Here is a 24,494-nt window from a genome sequence, read left to right on the forward strand (position 1 = left end):
CTAAATGAAAAAAGAACACAAACATGTACAAAATCCAGAATGTATTATATAATCACATTTATGTGACATAGTATATGTGGCTATGTATAATTATTCTTCAAAATTAAAGATAAATGATTTTTAAAAACTAAGAGTATTTCATACATTTTTTTGTTACTTCTCTGAATCCCATTTGCCTTGTTGAATCTTGAGAAAAACATGTATGTTAGGAGATGTTCCTGCAAAATTCTGTAGTAAAGTGTGGGAGAGGATAAATATCAGAAGGGAAGTGATTGGTATTGTTAGGAGCTAAGTTTCTGTTTATCACTCAACAGTTGCATAAATTGAAAAAGGCAGTAAATGAATTGTCTCGTGCTATCCACCTGCAGCCAGATGGAATCCAATTATACATAAGAAGGTATGAACATCGAAATTGAATTCTTCTTGGGATAACTTAACATCAGAGATATTGAATGGGGATCTTCAGTTGAAGATCTCTTGAACCTTTCAGGCTACCCATTTTACATTTAATCTCCCAGCAATTGCCATTTCCCCACCAGCAACACAGTTTGTTAAACTTTAAGATAATTTATTACATAAGATAAGCAGATTTTTCCCTTTATTAAATGCTGTTTAGTGTTTAAGTTCTTTGAGGCCTTTTTAAGTGACTAGTCATATAGTTATCACGTATCTCATAAGAGTAAGGTAACATATTTTGAACAGTTGTTTTCATTATGTCCACAATCAAACATAAGCATGTGTACCAAACATAAACCTCAGCTAATTCAGTGAAAAAAAAGTGACATATCAAATTGTATACCATTTCTACAGGTACTGCCAAGTTCCATGTAGTATTTCAAATGTAGTAGAACTTGCTATAAAGCTAGACTTTGCAAGTTAAGAGTTATCAAAATTATAATCTTTTAAGGATTTAGAGACCTAGAAAAATGGAATGGGACAATGGTTTCCTGATAAGGGTTTACTTTGTCCTTGAACTACATTTTATCAATTTATGTAAATACCTCCATCCTTTTATATGCCTCGAACTTTATCTTTTAATAGTTTCTCAGCAAAAAGTATAACATTTTAAATACAGATAATTGCAAAAAGGGATTTGAGTATTTTTCTTTTCCATATTTCCTTACATGTCCTAAGTTTTCTCATCACATCACTATGCTAACTGGTGTAGTTGGACTATATAAAATGTCTATAATTTTTATGCATACATAAGCAAATAATAATGCATATATTGTAAAATTTTAAGATTATAAGAAACTTTATAGATTATATTTAGCTGCTTAGAATAAAAAAATATTATTTCTTCCAGAGGACAATATCTTCTTATGATGAGATGTTACAATCTTGCAAAGTTTACTATTTATCAAGTAGCAGAAATGGACAAAGGTAAATATAATTAATTATAACTTTTAAGAAATACCTCTTTAAATTTTTTATGCTATTTTGCAATAGTTATGTATAAATAGCATGAAGAATTCACTTGAGAGTCAAATTAGATTTTGAAACTTTAGTTTTATATGTACATTGTCAATTAGTAAAACGATTCATAGTGAATTTTGTGAGAGATTTTTATGGGAAATATCAAGCTTACAATTTTTCTGTTTTTTGTTTGTAATTGGAATGTCATATATATATATATATATATATATATATATATATATATATTTACTTCTCTGTATCCCATTTGCTTTGTTGATTCTTTTTTTTTTTTAATTTTTTATTGCATTTTAGGTTTGGGGGTACATGTGCAGAACATGCAAGACAGTTGCATAGGTACACACATGGCAGTGTGTTTTGCTTCCTTTCTCCCCTTCACCCACATTTGGCATTTCTCCCCAGGCTATCCCTCCCCACCTCCCCCTCCCACTGGCCCTCCCCTTTTCCCCTCATTAGACCCCAGTGTTTAGTACTCCCCTCCCTGTGTCCATGTGTTCTCATTTTTCATCACCCGCCTATGAGTGAGAATATGTGGTGTTTCATTTTCTGTTCTTGTGTCAGTTTGCTGAGAATGATGTTCTTCAGATTCATCCATGTCCCTACAAACGACACAAACTCGTCATTTCTGAGTGCTGCATAATATTCCATAGTGTATATGTGCCACATTTTCCCAATCCAGTCTATCATCGATGGGCATTTTGGTTGATTCCAGGTCTTTGCTATTGTAAACAGTGCTGCAATGAACATTCGTGTACATGTGTCCTTATAGTAGAAGGATTTATAGTCCTTTGGATATATACCCAGTAATGGGATTGCTGGGTCAAATGGAATTTCTATTTCTAAGGCCTTGAGGAATCGCCACACTGTCTTCCACAATTGTTGAACTAATTTACACTCCTACCAACAGTGTAAAAGTGTCCCTTGTTCTCCACATCCTCTCCGGCATCTGTTGTCTCCAGATTTTTTAATGATCGCCATCCTAACTGGTGTGAGATGGTACCTCAATGTGGTTTTGATTTGCATCTCTCTGATGACCAGTGACGATGAGCATTTTTTTATATGATTGTTGGCCTCATATACATCTTCTTGCGTAAAGTGTCTGTTCATATCCTTTGCCCACTTTTGAATGGGCTTGTTTGTTTTTTTCCTGTAAATCTGTTTGAGTTCTTTGTAAATTCTGGATATCAGCCCTTTGTCAGATGGGTAAACTGCAAAAATTTTTTCCCATTCTGTTGGTTGCCGATTCACTCTAGTGACTGTTTCTTTTGCCGTGCAGAAGCTGTGGAGTTTGATTAGGTTCCATTTGTCTATTTTGGACTTTGTTGTTAATGCTTTTGGTGGTTTGTTCATGAAGTCCTTGCCTACTCCTATGTCTTGGATGGTTTTGCCTAGATTTTCCTCTAGGGTTTTTATGGTGCCAGGTCTTATGTTTAAGTCTTTAATCCATCTGGAGTTAATTTTGGTGTGAGGTGTCAGGAAGGGGTCCAGTTTCTGCTTTCTGCACATGGCTAGCCAGTTTTTCCAACACCATTTGTTGAACAGGGAATCCTTTCCCCATTGCTTGTTTTTGTTGGGTTTATCAAAGATTGTATGGTTGTAGATATGTTGTGTTGCCTCTGATGCCTCTGTTCGGTTCCATTGGTCTATATCTCTGTTTTGGTACCAGTACCATGCTGTTTTGATTACTGTAGCCTTGTAGTATAGTTTGAAATCCGGTAGTGTGATGCCCCCCGCTGTATTCTTTTTGCTTAGAATTGACTTGGCTATGCAGGCTCTCTTTTGGTTCCATATGAAGTTCATGGTGGTTTTTTCCAGTTCTGTGAAGAAAGTCAATGGTAGCTTGATGGGTATAGCATTGATTCTGTAAATTACTTTGGGCAGTATAGCCATTTTCATGATATTAATTCTTCCTAACCATGAACATGGAATGTTTCTCCATCAGTTTGTGTCCTCTCTGATTTCATTGAGCAGTGGTTTGTAGTTTTCCTAGAAGAGGTCCCTTACGTTCCTTGTGAGTTGTATTCCAAGGTATTTTATTCTTTTTGTAGCAATTGTGAATGGTAGTTCGTTCTTGATTTGGCTTTCTTTAAGTCTGTTATTGGTGTAGAGGAATGCTTGTGATTTTTGCACATTGATTTTGTATCCAGAGACTTTGCTGAAGTTGCTTATCATTTTCAGGAGTTTTTGGGCTGAGGCGATGGGGTCCTCTAGGTATACTATCATGTCGTCTGCAAATAGACACAATTTGGCTTCCAGCATTCCAATTTGTATACCCTTTATTTCTTTTTCTTGCCTGGTTGCTCTGGCTAGAACTTCCAGTACTATATTGAATAGGAGTGGTGAAAGAGGGCATCCTTGTCTAGTGCGGGATTTCAAAGGGAATGCTTCCAGTTTTTACCCATTCAGTATGATATTGGCTGTTGGTTTGTCGTAAATAGCTTTTATTACTTTGAGAAATGTTCCATTGATACCGAGTTTATTGAGGGTTTTTAGCATAAAGGGCTGTTGAATTTTGTCAAATGCCTTCTCTGCGTCAATTGAGATAATCATGTGGTTTTTGTTTTTGGTTCTGTTTATGTGGTGAATTATGTTTATAGACTTGCGTATGTTGAACCAGCCTTGCATCCCCGGGATAAATCCTACTTGATGATGATGGATAAGTTTTTTGATTTGCTGTTGCAATCGGCTTGCCAATGTTTTATTGAAGATTTTTGCATTTATGTTCATCATGGATATTGGCCTGAAGTTTTCTTTTCTTGTTGGGTCTCTGCCGGGTTTTGGTATCAGGAGGATATTGGTCTCATAGAATGATTTGGGAAGGATTCCCTCTTTTTGGATTATTTGGAATAGTTTCAGAAGGAATGGTACCAGCTCCTCTTTGTGTGTCTGGTAGAATTCGGCTGTGAACCCGTCTGGACCTGGGCTTTTTTTGTGTGGTAGGCTCTTAATTGCTGCCTCGACTTCAGCCCTTGTTATTGGTCTATTCATAGTTTCAGCTTCCTCCTGTTTTAGGCTTGGGAGGACACAGGAGTCCAGGAATTTATCCATTTCTTCCATGTTTACTAGTTTATGTGCATAGAGTTGTTTGTAATATTCTCTGATGATGGTTTGAATTTCTGTGGAATCTGGTGATTTCCCCTTTATCATTTTTGATTGCATCTATTTGGTTGTTCTCTCTTTTCTTTTTAATCAGTTTGGCTAGTGGTCTGTCTATTTTGTTGATCGTCTCATAAAACCAGCTCTTGGATTTATTGATTTTTTGGAGGGTTTTTCGTGTCTCAATCTCATTCAGTTCTGCTCTGATCTTAGTTATTTCTTGTCTTCTGCTGGGTTTTGAGTTTTTTTGATCTTGCTCCTCTAACTCTTTCCATTTTGACGATAGTGTGTCAATTTTGGATCTCTCCATTCTTCTCATATGGGCACTTATTGCTATATACTTTCCTCTAGAGACTGCTTTAAATGTGTTCCAGAGATTCTGGCATGTTGTGTCTTCGTTCTCATTGGTTTCAAAGAACTTCTTTATTTCTGCCTTCATTTCATTGTTTATCCAGTCAACATTCAAGAGCCAGTTGTTCAGTTTCCATGAAGCTGTGCGGTTCTGGGTTGGTTTCTCAATTCTGAGTTCTAACTTGATTGCACTATGGTTTGAGAGACTGTTTGTTATGATTTCAGTTGTTTTGCATTTGCTGAGCAGTGCTTTACTTCCAATTATGTGTCATTTTTAGAGTAGGTGTGATGTGGTGCTGAGAAGAATGTATATTCTGTGGATTTGGGGTGGAGAGTTCTGTAAATGTCTATCAGGTTTGCTTGCTCCAGGTCTGAGTTCAAGCCCTGGATATCCTTGTTGATTTTCTGTCTGGTTGATCTGTCTAATATTGACAGTGGAGTGTTAAAGTCTCCCATTATTATTGTGTGGGAGTCTAAGTCTCTTTGTAAGTCATTAAGAACTTGCCTTATGTATCTGGGTGCTCCTGTATTGGGTCCATATATGTTTAGGATAGTTAGTTCTTGTTGTTGTATCGATCCTTTTATCATTATGTAATGGCCTTCTTTGTCTCTTTTGATCTTTGTTGCTTTAATGTCTATTTTATCAGAGATGAGAATTGCAACTCCTACTTTCTTTTGCTCTCCATTTGCTTGGTAAATCTTCCTCCATTCCTTTATTTTGAGCCTTTGTGTATCCTTGCATGTGAGATGGGTTTCCTGGATACAGCACACTGATGGGTTTTGGCTTTTTATCCAATTTGCCAGTCTGTGACTTTTGATTGGTGCATTTGGTCCATTTACATTTAGGGTTAATATTGTTATGTGTGAATTTGATACTGCCATTTTGATGCTAGCTGGCTGTTTTGCCCGTTAGTTGTTGTAGATTCTTCATTTTGTTTATGCTCTTTAGCATTTAGTGTGATTTTGGAATGGCTGATACTGGTTGTTCCTTTCTATGTGTAGTACCTCTTTCAGGAGCTCTTGTAAAGCAGGCCTGGTGGTGACAAAATCTCTGAGTATTTGCTTGTTTGCAAAGGATTTTATTTTTCTTTCACTTCTGAAGCTCAGTTTGGCTGGATATGAAATTCTGGGTTGAAAGTTCTTTTCTTTAAGGATGTTGAATATTGGCCCCCACTCTCTTCTGGCTTGTAGAGTTTCTGCCGAGAGATATGCTGTGAGTCTGATGGGCTTCCCTTTGTGGGTGACCCGACCTTTCTCTCTGGCTGCCCTTAGTATTTTCTCCTTTATATCAATCTTGTTGTATCTGAATTATGTGCCTTGGGGTTGCTCTTCTTGTGGAATATCTTTGTGGTGTTCTCTGTATTTCCTGTAATTGAGTGTTGGCCTTTCTTGCTAGGTGGGGGAAATTTTCCTGGATAATGTCCTGAAGAGTATTTTCCAGCTTGGATTCATACTCTTCGTCACATTCTGGTACTCCTATCAAACGTAGGTTAGGTCTCTTCACATAGTCCCACATTTCTTGGAGACTTTGTTCATTCCTTTTTGCACTTTTTTCTCTGATCTTGGTTTCTCGTTTTATTTCATTGAGTTGATCTTCAACTTCTGATATTCTTTCTTCTGCTTGGTCAATTCGGCTATTGAAACTTGTGCATGCTTCACAAAGTTCTCGTATTGTGTTTTTCAGCTCCTTTAATTCATTCATATTTCTCTCTAAGTTGTCCATTCTTGTTATCATTTCCTCGAATCTTTTTTCATATCTTTTTTCAAGTTTCTTTGTTTCTTTGCATTGATTTAAAACATGTTCTTTAACTCACAAAAGTTTCTCATTATCCACCTTCTGAAGTCTAATTCTGTCATTTCATCACAGTCATTCTCCGTCCAGCTTTGTTCCCTTGCTGGTGAGGAGTTTTGGTCCTTTCTAGAAGGCGAGGTGTTCTGGTTTCGGATGTTTTCCCCCTTTTTTCGCTGGTTTCTTCCCATCATTGTGTATCTATCCACCTGTCATCTGTGTAGTTGCTGATTTTTCGATTGGGTCTCTGAGTGGACACCCAGATTGTTGATGATGAAGTATTTGTTACTTGGTTTTCCTTCTACCAGTCTAGCCCCTTCACTGTATGACTGCTGAGGTCCACTCCAGGCCCTGCTTGTCTGGGGTGCACCTATAGCAGCTGCGGAACAGTGAGGGATGCTACCAGTTTCTTTTTCTGCTATCTTTGTCCCAGAATGATGCCTGCCAAATGTCAGTCTTTTGGATATAGAGGGGTCAGGGAGCTGCTTGAGGAGACAGTCTGTACTTTGTAGGAGCTCAAGTGCTGAGCTGTGAGCTCTGTTGTTCATTCAGGGCTGTTAGGCTGCTATGTTTAATTCTGCTGGAACATAACTCATAAAAAAACCCTTTTTTTCTCAGATGCTCTGTCTGGGGGGGGGTTGGGGCTTTCCTTGTGAGTTTCTGCCATGCTGTCCTGCCCAGCTAGGAGGCAGTCTAGTCACTATTTGCCTGCCGAGGCTCCGCCCTGCTGGTGTGAGGTTTGCCCTGTTGCTGCAGGCTCTGCCCTTCTGCTGCGGTCTCCACCCTGCTGCCACAGGCTATGCCCTGCTGCGGAGTCTCTCTGTTGTAGTGGGTTGCCTTGGCAACAGCAGGCTGCATTAGCAATGGGCGTGTACCTCAGTAGGGGCGGTTTGCCTGGTAATGTCGGGCGCCCCTCCACCACGGAGCTGCAGCCTCAGGGAACCCCTCCGCGGAGAGCATTTGAAATCGCTGTTTTGTTTGTCCCAGTGCGCTACCCCAAACACTGTCACCCTGGAATCTCCTGGGCTGGCTCACTGTCCAAGTCCCATTCAGTCTCAAGTTCAGCCCTCCCAAGTCTCAGGTTGCCGGCCCAACAGGGCACCTGGATGAGCGCGCTTTGTGTGGACCGCTTTGTAGCGCTGCCACAGCACAGGCCGCTGCCGCACCAGCCACCAGCTGTGCCAGCCAAAACCTCTGCCTGGAGTCCCGCGTCTCCTCTATACCTAGGAATTTCCTCGTTCTGTGGGCAACAAAGATCCATCTGGAAAAGCAGCCCTGACTCACCCCTTCCGTGCATTGTCCGCGAGCTTCAATCCTGGGTTGTTCTCACAGTGCCATCTTGAGTCCTCCCTGCTTTGTTGATTCTTAAGAAAAACATATATATTAGGAGATGTCCCTGTGAAATTTCTGTAGTAAAGGGGTGGGAGAGGATAAATACCAGAAAGGGGGCAATCGGTATTGTTAGGTACTTACTAGTAGTAAATAGATCTTAGCATAATTGGTTAATTTTATAATTTGTTGATTTGTTAATTTATATTATAAAGACAAATTATTGAATTACTTCTTAAAATAATTATATTCAAAATCCTTGATACTTGGCAAAGATACTGATAAACTTTCCTTTCCTTTTAGGTCTCATCGAGTTGAGTCCTGTACAGCAAGCCCTCATTTATTCATTTTGTGAAAACCACGACAAGGCCATTGAAGTCTTGGATGGAATCAGTTGGAATAGAACTGATATGACTATGTATGCTCTATTAGCAAAAGTTCAAATGAAGGCTAAGAGAACCAAGGTGAAAAGTCCTCTGAGTAATGTTTACTAAACCTATGAATAAAGTGTATATGTTGTGTTTGGTATGCTACTTTAAATATTTTTCACAAAATTAAGTCATTCTATTTATTTATTTTTCTGTAAGTTAACATTTGGGTTATTTTCTCTCTTTTGTTTACCCCCTCTTAAGAATAGGGCTGCCTAAAATATTCTTTTTCATGTCTTCAGTCAATACGTGGAGTAGTTTTCCAGGATATATATCAAGGAGTGGAATTGCTGTTATGTAGAGAGAGTGAATGTTTAACTTTCAAGGAAATGACACATTGTTTCACAGGGTAGTACCTATTTATTCTACCAGCTGAAGTGTGGATATATTCCTGTTCCTGTTGATCTTCATCTTTTACAATAATTGATGTTATTAGACTTTATTTTTGTCAATTTGGTGGATAAAAATTGATGTCTGGTGGTCTTAATTCACACTTCTCAGTTTGAGCATCAGGTTGAGAATCTTTTTATGTTTATCAGCCATTAATATTTCCTGTTCCTATTTTATAATTTGTTGATTTGTTAATTCATATTATAAAATTTTCTCATTTGTCATTTGTCTTGTTCTTATTGATTTTAGGCATTTTAGATACAAATTCTGTATTCTAATCCTTAATTGTATACTGGGTATCTTCTTACAGTTTGTGGCTTGTCTTTTATCTCTGTGGTGTTTTTTGATGAACAGAGCTTCTAAAATTTAATGTAATTGAATATGTCTATTTTAAAATTTGTCATCAGGGTGCCTGAAAAAATATCTTAAGAAGCCCTTTTCTACTCCACAGTCAAGATATTCTTCCATATTTTCTTTGGAAATTTTAACTTTTGCTTTTTCCATTTAAGACCTTACTCTATCTTAAGATTATTCTCTTTTAGCATGAGAGAGTGATAAAATTTCAGTTTCCTCCATATGGATATTTAAATGTTTCAGTATCATTTACTGAAATATTCTTCTTAACCCAAAAATCTACAGTGCTACATGTATCTTATTACACATTTTCACATATGTATGGATCAGGTGCTATTTTAGGTTCTCTATTCTGTTCGTTTGGTCAATTTTTCTATTACTGGCCCAGTAGTGCAGTATCTTAATCACTATAACCTCATTGAAATTATTGATATCTGGGGGAGAAAGTCCCCACACCATATCCTTCTCCAGGAAACTCCCGGTTACTCTTGAACATTTACTCTGCCATATACATGTTACATTTAGCTTGCCCAACATCCATTAAAAACTCTCTTGACATTTTGACTCTTTAGATTGTTTTAGGGAGAATTTACATCTTTATGATATTGACTTCTTTAGTTTATGATCATAATGATGTATCTCCCCAGTTATTTCACGTTTTCTTTTAAATAGATTTTACATATCTCTTGCTAAAAGTTTTCCTAAGTATTCTCATAATTTTTGCTGGTTTTAATAAGGGTATCCTTTTTAAAAAATTTCTGTTTGCTGATGATTTATAGAAATGAAATTGATTTTTGTATACTTATCTACTAGCCAACCACCTTCCTGAACTTGCTTATTGTTTCTGAAAATGTTTATGTCTGTTTTTTTGGGTTCATAAATAGAAAACTATGTCATCTATAAATAACAATAGTTTTATTTTTTCTTTCTTATTATGTATTCTGTTTCTTATTCTTGTCTAACTGTGCTGACTAGAAACTCCAAGACAAAGTGATTAGAGGTGGTGACAAAGATATCCTTATTTTCTTCCAAATCTTAAAGGAAGTTTACCCCACTGTGAACAAAGTTTGGGACTGATTTTATAGATAATTTAAACAAAGAAAAGGTTAAATAATCTTTCTATTTCTGTTTTGAATTTTATCAAATTATTTTTCATCAGATATTGAAATGATTATTATGTTTTTATCCTTTAATAGGTTAATATAGCAGATTGTATGTCACATATGAAATTAAGTAATCTATGATATTATTTAGTGTTAGACCAACCATGCATTCCTGGGTTAAACTGGCTTGATTGGAATATATAATTTTTTTGTATACATTGCTAAATTTGAGTTGGTCATGAGGATCTTTGTGTCTGTATTTATGAATGAGATTGGTTTTGCAGGATGTGAGTGTTGACCTCATAAGATTATTTGGAGAGTATTTCTTCTTTTCTATTTAGCCAATTAGTTTGTCTAAAGATTGTAATGATCTCTTCTTTGAAATATTATTTAATTCTTTAATATCATACATTTAATAAACATTAGCCATTATTAGTCCTTTTTCTCCCTGGGCATGTAATAGTTTTTATAGGCTTCATTCCATAAACATTTAATCATGAGAAAGTATCTTTAGTATAGAAATTTAAAAAACCTTCATTTTTGCCCTCTTGACCTCTCCAATTATTGGCTTTTTTCTCTTTTCTCTGGCACAACCAAATCTTGGCATTTTTTTTATATTCCTTGTCTTCATTTCCTCACTTTCCACTCATTATGCTCCTCACCACAATCTGGCTTCTTTCCTCTTGTGATGGACACATGATAAGGTGGCCCTCAACAAGTTGTGCCCTCGTGTGACCTTGAGTGTGAGTGGAACCTGTGATGTGCTTCTAACCAATAGAGTATGGGAAAGATGGTGGGATGTCACTCTCATGATTGTATTAGATTGCATATTAGACTGGAGAGAGAAATTCCCTTCCTGGCCTTAAAGAAGCAAAGAACTATTAACTACTTGTAGAGAGGGTATCATGACAGGGAACTACTGTGGCCTTGAGGACCTCAGGACAATCTGCAGCCAATAGCCAGTAAGAAGCCTGTGCCCTGAGTCATGCAGCCATAAGGAAACAAAACCCACCAACAATCAGAATGAGCTTAGAAGAAGATTCTGAGCTTTCAGATGAGAATGTAGCATAGTTGACACCTTGACTGAAGCCTGGGAGACCCTAAGCAGAGGACTCAGCTCAGCTATGCCCAGACTCCTGGCCCCTGGAAACTGCAGGATAAGAAATGCATGTTGTATTAAAGCATTAAGTTTGTGATATTTTTTATTTTTTGCAGCAATAGGAAAATAATATAGATTGTAGTACCTGGAAATGGAGTGCTGCTATAACAAATACCTACAAGTGTAGGAGCAGTCTTGGAACCAAGCAGCAAGCAGAGGCTGGAAGGATTTTGAGGAACATGACAGAAAAAGCTTAAATGGCAGCAAACAGAATGTTAGTAGATATCTGGTTTTTAAAGACACTAATATACTCTGCAGAAAATGAGCAACACGTTATTATTTTTATTTAGTGGTTAAAAACTTCATAAAATTTTCCCATATAGTTGCATGGAAAGCAGAACTAATAACTCAGGAGCCTGGATATGCAGCTAAGATAATTTTCAAGCAAGGCGTTGACAGTGCTGCCAGCTTTCTTCTTGCTTTTAATAGTATAAGTGTGAGAAAGTAAAGATGATTTAAGAACTGTTAAACAAAATAAACCAGGACTTGTTTGTGTGGAAAATTCTCAACTTCCTTAGATGGCAAAGGAGGATAAAACACTGTCAAGAAAGCATGTTCTAGAGTAAAGGACAAGGTGTGGCTGGACAACACTTTGCTGAGATCTTAGAAGGATCATGAGGGCAGAATATTGAGTCACATTAGTTCTCTTTCCTTTCAAGAGATTAAGGACATGCCTTACAAATCTTCTTAACCAAACCTGAGGATCTCTAGAAGCTTAAGGGCATTGTCTCTCAGGCATTTCAGCAGGAGGCCAAAATAGACAGGAAATTTTCTTGAAAAAAAGTAGTGGATGTGGTTTTTGTCTAATGAAGTGAATCCCTATGAAATCCATGGAAGATTCTCAAAGTTTTTAAGAAAATTATTTCTTTATAAACACTGACAGTTTAGACTCCAACAGACAGAGTACCAAATGAAGACTGTCAGACCTCAAAATCATTTTGGCAGGAGTAGATTGATAAAACAACTCAGCTGGATACATGTACAACCTTTTATAAAAAAGGAAAGAGGACCCAGAAGGCAAGACTAAGAACCCAGAGGATGACACTAAGAGCCATAAATGTTTTGAAACCTAATCAAAAGACTGAGCATTTGCCCAAATGGATTTCAGAACTGCCATGGACCAGTGGCTCCTTTTAAACTTCATTTTCTCCTTTTAAAACCAGAATGTCTGTAGATATTATTCTGTGTCCGTCTCACCATTGTATGTTGGGTGTTTTGGGGATGGATAACTTGTCTCTATAATTTCACAAGTCCGCAGATGGACAGGAATTGTGCCCCAGGAATGGGATCTGGTAGATCATACTTAAATGCCTCATCCAGACTTGGACCTGCTTTAAATGATGAAATTTTAGATGTTGAGCTGATGCAATGAGCTGAGCTTTGGGGGACCTTGGAATGGAGGAATATATTTTACATGTGGCAAGGATGTTAAGTTACTGGGGGCCAGATCATTGGAGTCATCTGGTAGATACACGCTAAGGTTATTCTTAATCATACCCTATATTATCTCCTCCCCTTCCTTGAGTTTGGGCAGGACCTGTGACTTGATTCTAACCAATAGAATGTGGTGAAATTGATGGGATTTCACTCCGTCGATTATGTTATAGTATTTAGGACCTCCTTCTTAGCAGAGTAGAGAGAGAGATAGAGTCCTGCTGGCCTTTCTGTGACTTCCTATGGCAAGAGTGATGTGGTGAGGCACTGCGAGCAGCTGGGACCTGAGTGCTGCCAACAGCCAGCAAGCTGGTATCTCACTGTGGTTTTGATTTGTATCATGCCAGTCAGAATGGTGATTATTAAAAAGTCAAGAAAAAGCAGATGCTGGCAAAGTTGCCGAGAAATAGGAATGCTTTTATACTTTTCAACTATTGTGGAAGATGGCTTAGTGATTCCTCAAAGACCTAGATGCAGAAATACCATTTGACCCAGCAATCTCATTATTGGGTATATACCCAAAGGAATATAAATTATTCTATTTCAAAAATACATACATGCATATGTTCATTATGGCATTATTCACAATAGTAAAGATATGGAATCAACCCAAATGCCCATCAATAATAGACCGGATAAAGAAGATGTGGTACATATACACCAAGGAATTCTTTGCAGCTGCAAAAAGTAATGAGATCATGTCCTTTACAGGAACATGGATGTAGCTGGAAGCCATTATCCTTAGCAACTAATGCAGGAACAGAAAACCAAACACTGCATGTTATAAGTGGGAGCTGAACAATGAAAACACATGGACACATGAGGAGGGGAACAACACACACTGGGGCTTGTAGGAAGAGGGGTGGAGGGAGGCAGAATTAGGAAAAACAGCTAATGAATGCTGGGCTGAACACTTAGTTGGTGGGTTGATAGGTGCAGCAAACCACATGGCACACATTTACGTATGTAACAAAGCTGCATATCCTGCATATGTACCCCAGAACTTAAAATAAAATGAAGCTGGGGCTCTCAGTTCTGGAATCTCAAGGAAATGAAGTCTGCTAACAACATTAATGAGCTTGGAAACTGATTCTCCCCGTTGAGTTTCCAGAGGAGGATGTAGCTCAACTGACACCTTGATTAGAGCTTTGCAGGACCCAGAGCTGAGGACCCAGTTAAGCCATGCCCAATCTCCTGACCTGTGGAAACCATGAGATGATAAATGTGTGTTACTATAATTTGCTAAATGTGTGGTAATTTGACTTGTAGCAATAGAAAACGAATGGACCTCTGATTTGGAATCAAGAACTCTTGCTAGCTTCATTGACATTCTTTTTCTTCTTCTTTCTTCCTTCTTCTCCTTCTCCTTCTTCTTCTTCCTTCTTCTTTCTTCTTCTCCTTTTTTTTTTGAGATGGAGTCTTGCTCTGTCGTCCAGGCTGGAGTGCAGTGGCATGATTTTGGCTCGCTGCCTACAACCTCTGCTTCCTAGGTTCAAGTGATTCTCTTGCCTCAGCCTCCCAAGCAGCTGGGATTATAGGTGCATACAACCACACTCAGTTAATTTTTGTATTTTAGTAGAGGCAGGGTTTCACCATGTTGACAAAGCTGGTCTTGAACTCCTTACCTTAGGTGATTCACCTGCCTCTACCTCCCAAAGTACTGGGATTTCAGGTGTGGACCACTCTGCTGGGCCTTCATTGACTTTCTTATTGCAGATTCTGTGATCGTTTCTCAGTATGGATCATGTCTACTTTTTTGTTCACATTTGGAGTTGTTGGTCTCTGTATTCTTTGAGGACTGCTTTTTTATATTTGCTTTAATCTCCTCTTCCCAGCCTGCTCCCTGTGACTGTAGCTGGATACCTGATGTCACCATCAGCTCCCCTCTTCCACCCAACAAATCGTCATGTTCTCTTGGTTCTACTTTCTAGATATTTCCCAAATCCACTTTCTTTCTTTACTTCTATGGTTATTATCCTTGTCTGGAACGTATAATTAAAATTTTTTTTCTTGATTTATATAGCTGCATTGTTGTACTCTTCCAAGCTTTTATCCATACAGCAGCCACAGAACTTTCTGCAGGCTGTAAAAATGCCATATCTGCAAGCATCTGCAGACCACGCTCAGATGACACCATACACTAGTGAAAGAGAGAGAGATAGAGAAATAGGAGGAAGTGAAGATGTGTTCATTTTAATTTAAATGGGATGGGAGGCTTGAGGAGATAAGTCTTTAGGACCAAGGAGTCAGTGAAGGGACAGAAATCCAAATAAGGAAGGAACAGGCTGCAGAGATGGGGCAGGAGGAGATGGAGTCAAGGACAGCTTTTGAGGAGTTAGCTCTGCAGAAATGGAGAAAGGAAACAATTCAGACAGGAGAGAAAAAGGTGAAAGTGAATGAAGAAGGAGGGATGCTGGGTGGCTTGCAAATGTCTACAGCTAACGCTTAATGGGAGCCGTAAAGGACACTCGGCATATCCAAGTGAAGCCTCATTGTTTCTTTAGCAATTTAATACAATTAAGAAGGTGGGATAATCAGTAACAAATATTTGTCTTCCTATATGAAGATATATAATGAGCAGTTAAGTATTAAATGGCATTTCTATCTGGAAAATTGAACTTTTTCATAATGACACTTTTGTCTATTTTGATTAAATGAACTAAATGGGTGAGTTTTGGAGGCAGTTTATTTTTTTGGTGCCAATAAAACCCTATTAGGAGGACAGTAGGACACAATAAAAATTGATTAAAATTATGTCAGATATTATCAGTGGAGATCTTTTACTACTTAGTAGCTTCCCAGTATTGGCAATAAACTAGTTCATAAATTTAAGTCTGACTTAAGCCTGACTGTAGCCTTTATAATTTAGAAATTTTAGTTCTAAAAATCCATTTCCATAAACCTGCTTAACTACTGGCTTGTAGAAAAGGCACCTGGGTGGGACTTGTGAGAGTCAGACTCCTGAACTGGGTTCTCTTCTTATAGCATACTGTTGAGACCTGTAACTTCATCAGGTCTGTGTGACCCACATAAAGTAAGAGTAAATGTGTGTGCTCTGTCCTCTTTTAACATTTAAGGCTGTAATGTTAAGTAAATAGTGGAAAGAAACATTTCCTGCCTTCTCCTCACCTTTTTTTTTTTTTTAAATTTATCATTATAGGAAGCTGTGAGAACGCTTAAGACGGCGTTGGATGTCATTTCTCATTCCAATAAAGGACCAAATGCCACCACAATTTCAGCAGACTGTCTGTATAATTTGGGTCTTTGTTATAAGGAGGAAGGCAATTTACAAATGGTATTTTATGTCTTTAAGAGTATAGATTGTGATTTTAGAGCCTGGTTGCTTCTATGCTGTTTTGTTTCTGAAGACCACCTATACAGTGGGTAACTGGTCCAAAGCTGCTTATGAAGCTTGGTTCATTATAGTCTGCCTGCACCCTGCAACACCTAGGATGTTGTTTTATCTAACCAACATGTTTTATTTGATACTTGCATGTCAACAATATTCTAAAGATTAATGCGTGTTTCCCACCAGAACAATAATTATAACTGCAGGAAATTATTACAGTAAAATAATTTTATCACGTTAGTATGAATTCACTTATTAAATTTTAAGTACTTTGAGTGCTTTAACATAATGTAGAATAAATGAAAAATTCTAGCATTCTGGCTTTTCTTATTGATCACTTAACAATTAAAATCAGATTGAAGCTGGTTGTTAAGATGGCCAGATTCACTGAAAATCAGTTGATTCAATTATTACATATTAATCTAGTCTGTAGTGATTTTATGAAATTCTTTACTTCAGAGTTGTCACTGATATGACAAATATGTAAAATAATTGATACTATCCAATGGCTAATGTTGTATATTTCACAACTCCATCTCTAGACAGACACACACACACACACACACACACACACACACACACACCATTCTAATCCTTATATTCACGGGATGGACAGTGTTTTAAACTAGTATTGCCATACCCAAAGAAAGAGATGCACTTGATTAGTTGTTCTATGTAGAAAAGCCAGTAAATATAATACAAATTACAAATCTTTTACATGTTCTTAGTCCTTTTAAACAACCAGAGCAAATAGCTTTGCTTTAAAATGTGTGAAAACATTTTAGAATTCTGTTGTTCTGAAGTTTTATAATGATGCATTTGCTGGATTCTAATGGAAAATAAATATGCTGGTTGTGATTTCTTTGAAGAAACAAAATCTGAAGAATAATTAAAATTATACCACCCAAATTATTGTAATCTAACAACATGGATTATGTAGCCCTTAGTCTGGGAATGAGACCTTTAATTATAATAATCAACCCTACTTGTTTCTAAATATTAATTTTGTTTGTTTCATGAGGTTCATTAGGAGAAATGTACTTAAAATAATCCAAAAATAGAGTGAAACTTTTCAACAATAATTATATACTATAATTCATTAATATTTTAAAACAATATATTCTATCACTAAATGGTTTGCATTTTGACAATATGCTCCTGTAGGCTTTTAATTCTTTTACAAAAGCAGTGAAAGCAAATCCAGATTCTGCTGAAAGCTTTTATCAACGAGGGCTTTGTAAAGCAAAACTCTACAAGGATAGCTCGATTCTGGATTTTAATTGTGCAGTTACCCTCAATCCAAAACATTACCAGGTATTTAAACAGATGTTTTCAGTGAGTTGAAAAGTGTTAGCTTTGGTAAAGCTATTAAATCTTGTATATGCCATTGTTATTAATTAGGAGCAATCAGTTCCTTATACCTACTTTTCACTTAACTATATTTTGATTATCCAAATAGCTATATTTCTCCTTAAACTAAAAGTATTATTTTCATCAATAATATTATGATATTTATATAAAAGTATATGTGAATTTGACATATGTAAATATTATTAATATATTAATGTGGCTATTAATAATTTAAATTACATATACTCATAATTTTACTTTTTGTTTTGATGTTATGTAGATTCCTGCCTTTTAATAGACTATACAGACAATGCAAAATTCAATAGGTGAAGCTTGATTGCATCTTGACTTTAGGAATCTATGAAATGTGAATCTGGACTAAATATTAGATGATTTTAGGCAATTTCTATAAATTCTTTTGGGTATGTAATGGCAGCATGGTTATGTGGGGGAATGTCTTTGTTTTTCACAGGAGATGCATACTGGAGGACATATGGTAAAGTCTTACCATATCTACAACTTGTTTTCGAATAGTACAGGAAAAGAATAAATATGACAAAATGTTAATAGTTATTAACTCCAGGTGATAGATACTTATCATTCCTTCAATTATTCTGTGTCCTTTGAAATTTTTTTCTAATAAAAGAAAGTGAAAAAAAAGGCTATATTTTAATAACATCTTGGGAGGCATAGATTTGTTCAAAGTACTCTTTTACTAAAGCATCCATTCCTTCTTTCCCTTTCTCTCTTCAAATAGGCATATTTAAGCCGAGTAGCATTCTATGGTTTAAAAGGCAGGTATTCCAAAGCGATCTTGAATTGTAACATGGCTATTAAAATTTATCCTGAAGGTGTGCGTGCCTATCTCTACAGAGGAGTTCTGAAATACTACAACAAGGTAGGGCCATTTTCTGCATGATTTACTGAAATTTTAGGGTGGGCAGATTCTATTATGCTAGACAGGGGACTCACTTCCTTTTTTTCTTTGTGGTAGGGAATCACTGTGGTATGAAGGACAGAGCTAGATACAAAACTTTACACTTTCTGAATTCATATCTTTTTTCACAAAATAATATTTATTTTTGACATTTACATTTAAAATAACATTTATTATTTATTTTTATTAAGAAAGTAGTATATATTCATTGTAGACAATTTGGAAAAATATAGAAGGGAATAAAGGATTATTATCTCACTGTCAGTGATAATTTCTGATAATTTCTAAATACAAATATGCATTTGGCATATTTGTATTTAGTCTTTTGTTTTCCTCACAATATATTTTCCAAAATTTGGACCATGATATTTATATAATTTGTGTTGTGCCCTGCTTTTTATGCTTAATCTTTGAAGATAACATTTTCCTGACTGCATAATATTCCACCATAATTTATTTTTAATTACTTTATTGTTGAACTTTTTGGTTCTTTTTAAATTTTTTTACTATTTAATATAGTTGTATAACTGAGAACAAAATTGCTGCTTGGGTTTATGATTGGTTCTTAAACAGAAATTACTGGGTTAAAAGGTGCGAGCAGCACTATTGATACCTGATACTGCACTGAATACTTTATTTCCCTCTACTTTTCTTTTCTGATCTTTCTTTGTAGCTATTTTATATGAAATATTTTGCAAATAATACCTTAAAGCAAAGGTAAGACATTGCATTATGTGTTAATTCCATGAAAATTACTATCTATAGAAATGGATGAGATAAGGTATCAGAGAAGAATCAAAGAGGAGGCAAAAGAGTAGGTGGGTAGAAAACATGATGATTGTGTGATATGACAGAGTGAAAGAAGCAAGCAAGCTCTTGTGAATGGTTTGCTGGATGAATATGGGGTGGGTTTTATTTTTTTACTGAGAAATATGATTTTCTCCTTGCCATATACCAACATTGGTAACAAGATATTTGCCTAAATTAAAGTTGTTGATATATTTAATTTTGTTTGCAGGTAAGAGAAACTATAATGGTAATTTCTACCAGGAGATTTTTTTAATTAACTCTGTGAAAGGTTAGCTTGAAGGTCTTAATTTCACAGATGATACAAAGAATGGTAAATGTGTGTTTCAAAAACTCTAATAGAAACAATAATTTCTTTTATTATTAAATTTCAGTCCATTATGATTTTCCTTTCTCATGTAATTACTTTTTCCTTTTTAGACTTATAAGCTAGCAATTACAGATTTAACTACGGCTATCAACATAGACAAAAATAGTTATATAGCATTTTATAACAGAGCATTATGTTACACCAAGATAAGAGAACTTCAAATGGTAAGATGACCATTTTAGTAAATAATGTGTTTAAAGTGTTTAATGAATAACACGCATTTAATAGCTTGTTGACTTTGATCAATAAACATTTAATAAACAGTATGTTAAAGCATTTGTAAACTCTTTTAAGGTATTTATAAAGTATTTTCTTATTACTTCTGCTAGAATTTTCAGAAGGAATTCCTAGGAAATACACACATATAAAACTTGAGAAACCAAAGAACCAGTTCAAAGGATATTTAATTTCTTTGTTAGTGCTCACCAAATTTTCTTGGGTAATTTCTGAAAGAAGTAAAATGAAAAATTAATAATCCTTATAGAAGCATTTAAAAGCATTTATAAATTAAATGCATTACATAATTATCATTTGAATAAATGTTTCTACCATATGCAGAATTTTTTAAAGCAGTAGCAATCGCAGTAGCAGTAGCAGTAGCAATGTTTCAAAATTTTAATAATAGCTAGAGCAGTTTGCGTAGGTATTTTTTTGTTTGGTCTTCAGACCACACATGTAGCAGGGAGTATGGAGTGATGATTTTCAACTCCAGGGACCAGTGACAAGGTTTGACCCATAGTTTGAAGGCCTGTGGGCTGCTGCAACCCCCCTTTTTCCCCCCATTTGTCTTGATCCAGCGTCTACCTATTCAAACTCTTGTTTATATTTTCTAATCTTACCTACTCTCTTCTCTCCTCTTGTCGGTTTTGTCCCTTTTCAATGAGGATTTCTCACTGGGGAACAGTTGGTCTGTGGTCTTTCAGTGTCGTACCCCCTTCTTTCTTTGTTTCTTGTCTCTCCTTATTTCTGCTCACGTCCATAGTAAATGATGCATTCTTTTAAAAGGCTACTTCCCATTCCCACTGTTCTGTGTCCACACACTCCCCAGTCTGTGAAACTTGGACAGTGAAATAAGTTTAAAACATTTAGAAATTTAGAAATGTACAAGCTCTTTTATACAGGAAGTTGAGAAACATTGTCTCTACCTAAGAGGATATAAAATTCCTGGTAAGCAGATTATTAGATTTCCTCCAGAAATGTTGATAAATGAATAACTAATTTTTAACAAGAGGATTGTTAAGATGCTAGGAGCTGACTGAAAGATCATTTATTAGAGTGACCTGGACAACAGGGGCCTTTGAGGATTCCCTCCCCAACCCCATTCCTCCCAGAAAGGTAACCCTGAGTAGGAAAACAACAGGCTGGGTGGTGGGGAGGGAACACCCATTGTTTTGTTATCTCAGATATGTGAAAAAGTCAATGCCCTGTTAATAAAGAAAATACAAAACTACCTAAATCACATAAAACTGAATTGGAATAATAAAGTGTTGGTGATTTCAGAGCTGCCAGGACGCTGAAGCATTTCATTCAATCTGCTCACTTTACAGATGAGGAAATGGAAGTAGGGAGAGGTTAGAAAACCCATCCAAGTCACACAGAGGGAGTTAGTGACCTGTATTGGTGTCCACAAATTTGTTTGCTTCTGGGTTAACAGTGTTCAGATGGCTTTGTAAAACTGCCTGACCTCCAGCATGTGGACTGGATGTCATTAAGCAGTGTGTCCCCCTCCCTGTCTGTCTCCCTCCACCTGTTTCTCAGCATTCCTGCCATCCCTAGCCTGAGAAAAACCAAGTAATTTTCTGCAGAAAATGTACTTAGGCATTCTCCCAAGATATAGTTTCATAAACACTAAGCAAAGATGAATTCTGCTTCTAACACTTGATATTAATAAAAATAGTGAACAGTTATCACTTATTTAGGGCTTATTGTGTGACAGGAACTGGGCTAAATACTATACCGATATACAAGCAAAATATTTTAAAGTAGATCCTTTCGACAATATGATGAATTAATACCCCAATTGCAGATGAGAAAGCTAAGGCTTAGTGTTAAGTGATTTTTCCCAAATTGAGAAGCTAGGCATGATAACTAGGCATGGCACAAATCCAGGATAGACTAAGGCCCTGGCCCCTCATCTTAATTAAAACTTGTGTGCTCCCATCCCTACCCCTTACCGTCATTGACCTTTATGAAATCGTATTCCCCAGTTTTTATTTCCTCTTATGTTGCAGATTCAGCTGCTTAGTGGCTCTCTAAGGCATCATACTGGTTTCAAGTAATGTGATTTAGTAAAAGAAAAATGTTACACAATTTATGGCTAATATTCTAGGTTTGGTTTTTTCTTTTTGACAAATATTACTAATATTTTTTATAGTCCTCGCAATATTTATTTATAATTATGCCACAACATAACTATAGGATTTTTAATTGCACATTTTTTTAAAAGACATTGGAGCACCCGACATTAGGAAATACCAGAAGAGGGCAAAATGAGTAAATACAAAATGCTCTTTGTCATTTTCAGTTAGCAGATGCTACAGGTGTAACAAGATTTAGCCCTTTTCTAATCAAACCATGTGGCTCTTTTGGACAGAATGTTCAGTAAGAAAATGATTTAAGAGATTCAGCTTCAACCCAAGTTTAGGATGCTTCTAGTACCTGGTACAGAGTAGAGACCAGGAAAATCTTGTTGAGTCAGTGAATGTAAAAAAACAGAAAAGGTAAAGGTAATGGAGAAGGGTCTGAGTTGATTGTCAAATTACACTATGTGTCTTTAAAAAAATAAATATATTGGTTGTGCGTGGTGGCTCATGCCTGTAATCCCGGCACTTTGGGAGGCCGAGGTGGGCGGATCATGAGGTCAAGAGATCGAGACCATCCTGGCCAACATGGTGAAACCCTGTCTCTACTAAAAATACAAAAAAATAAGCTGGGTGTGGTGGCACGTGCCTGTAGTCCCAGCTACTCGGGAGGCTGAGGCAGGAGAATTGCTTGAACCCGAGAGGCAGAGGTTGCAGTGAGCCGAGGTCGTACCACTGCACTCCAGCCTGGCACCTGGTGACAGAGTGAGACTCAACCTCAAAAAAAAAAAAAAAAAAAAAAAATATATATATATATATATATATATATATATATATATATATATATATATATTTATGAAAATATTTTGAGTTAATTTTCCTACAAGTACTTGTTAGTTTTATTAAGATCTATTTTCAATCATTCATGATTTTTTTCATTTGATACAATTTTATTGAATGTGTGGTATGTGCAGGCTTGATTCTTGTTACAGGGCTTAAAGCAGTGAACAAAATGGATAAGCTCTGACCTCATAGAGCTTAGATTTCAGCAAGGAAAATGGTTCAACACTAAAAGGAAATGAAATTGTGGGTTTTTTTGGAGACAATTTCACATTTGTTGCCCAGGCTGTGGTGAAATGACGCAATCTTGGCTCATCGCAACCTCCACCTCCCAGGTTCAAGTGATTCTCCTGCCTCAGCCTCCTGAGTAGCTGGGATTACAGGCATGCACCACCACACCCAGCTACTTTTGTACTTTTAGTAGAGATGGGGTTTCTCCATGTTGGTCAGACTGGTCTTGAACTCCTGACCTCAGGTGATTCGCCCACTTTGGCGTCCTAAAGTGGTGGGATTATAGGTGTGAGTCACCTTGCCCAGCCAGAAATTAAATTTTAAATGAAAATGCATAGGGTGACTTGCAGGTAAAACATGAAATGCAAGCACAGTGTGCACTGCTTATTGAAAAGTATCGTGTCCCTGATACTTTTTACCTAAGGGTACCCTTTAAATCTAACATATGATTATCTTAGCCATAAAGTATAAAACAAATTGAAGAACTAACCATTGGGTCCTAGTTTAGACATAAATACATTTGTCATAGCCAATGAATTAAGGCTCTAAAGAGTTGAATCTATGTTAAAATGATTATTTTATTTTTAGGCATTAACAGATTACGGTGTTGTACTGCTTCTTGATGCCAGAGAAACTGTAAAACTAAATACCTTTCTTAATCGTGGACTCATCTACATAGAGCTAGGCCAGTATGGCTTTGCATTAGAGGTAAGCCTTCCTGTTGTGTAAAGAACCCTCTTGATTTTGCACCTTGACTTCTAAGAACTAGTGAACAAGATTTTATTGTCATCAACTGGCAATGAGTGATAGCTCAACTTTAGCAAGAATTCTATTAAAATACTTGAAATGACCGATAGACTCTTAGAAAAAATGTATATTTTTGCTTTGTTCTGATAACAGATAAATAGCCAATACATTTTTTTAAATTTCCAATTTGATCAAAACCATCACTTCTCCTAAGGGAGTACAGACAAAACTCAAGTTACTTAGTAAATAAAATGATTCCTGTAACGTGAACTCTGCTGTTCAGTGGTGACTTTCTCATTGATAATTTTCCTCTTTTCCCTTTACAACTATATCAAAATAAATCTGTTTCAAACAGGGCAGGAAATAGTTGCTCAGATTGGACTACTGGTAACAGGCTTTTAATTTAGTGGTGACCAGCATTCAGAATCATACTAGAAGAAAGTATATGTACTGTATCAAAAAGGAACAGGTAATTTAAAATGTATTTCATTAAAGAATAATTGAACAAAATTCATAATTCTCATTTTTTAGCTTTTTATTTTTATTGTCTGTAACTCTGGGATTAAGAAACAGAAGGTAAAAATTAAATAGCAACTTGAGATATATAATTAAATAATAACAGTTTTGCTTCGTTTCTGAGGAACTGCAACCTAACATGATGGAGTGGAATGTATCCTGTTCTTTTCACCTCCCAAG

The 24,494-nt window shown here is 36.4% G+C and overlaps 1 protein-coding gene across 15 annotated transcripts in view; it reads left to right on the forward strand.

Annotated features, from left to right (window-relative positions):
• Positions 1 to 24,494, forward strand: part of TTC6 (tetratricopeptide repeat domain 6) — a 229,610-nt gene that overhangs the window by 175,387 nt on the left and 29,729 nt on the right. For 13 of the 15 annotated variants that reach the window (XR_013521159.1, XM_035260381.2, XM_035260383.3 and 10 more), the window contains 8 exons: positions 315 to 397; positions 1,307 to 1,383; positions 8,303 to 8,463; positions 16,028 to 16,162; positions 17,381 to 17,530; positions 18,324 to 18,464; positions 19,731 to 19,844; positions 23,640 to 23,759. Coding sequence is in view for 14 of the 15 variants with exons in the window: in XM_035260381.2 (XP_035116272.1) it covers positions 315 to 397; positions 1,307 to 1,383; positions 8,303 to 8,463; positions 16,028 to 16,162; positions 17,381 to 17,530; positions 18,324 to 18,464; positions 19,731 to 19,844; positions 23,640 to 23,759 (981 nt within the window). In the remaining variant the exon portion in view is untranslated. The remainder of the gene's footprint in view (positions 1 to 314; positions 398 to 1,306; positions 1,384 to 8,302; positions 8,464 to 16,027; positions 16,163 to 17,380; positions 17,531 to 18,323; positions 18,465 to 19,730; positions 19,845 to 23,639; positions 23,760 to 24,494) is intronic. The other 2 variants (XM_078334802.1, XM_078334808.1) reach the window with 1 other exon arrangement.

This window comes from Callithrix jacchus, chromosome 8, assembly GCF_049354715.1.
Source record: "Callithrix jacchus isolate 240 chromosome 8, calJac240_pri, whole genome shotgun sequence".
Lineage (NCBI taxonomy): Eukaryota > Metazoa > Chordata > Mammalia > Primates > Cebidae > Callithrix > Callithrix jacchus.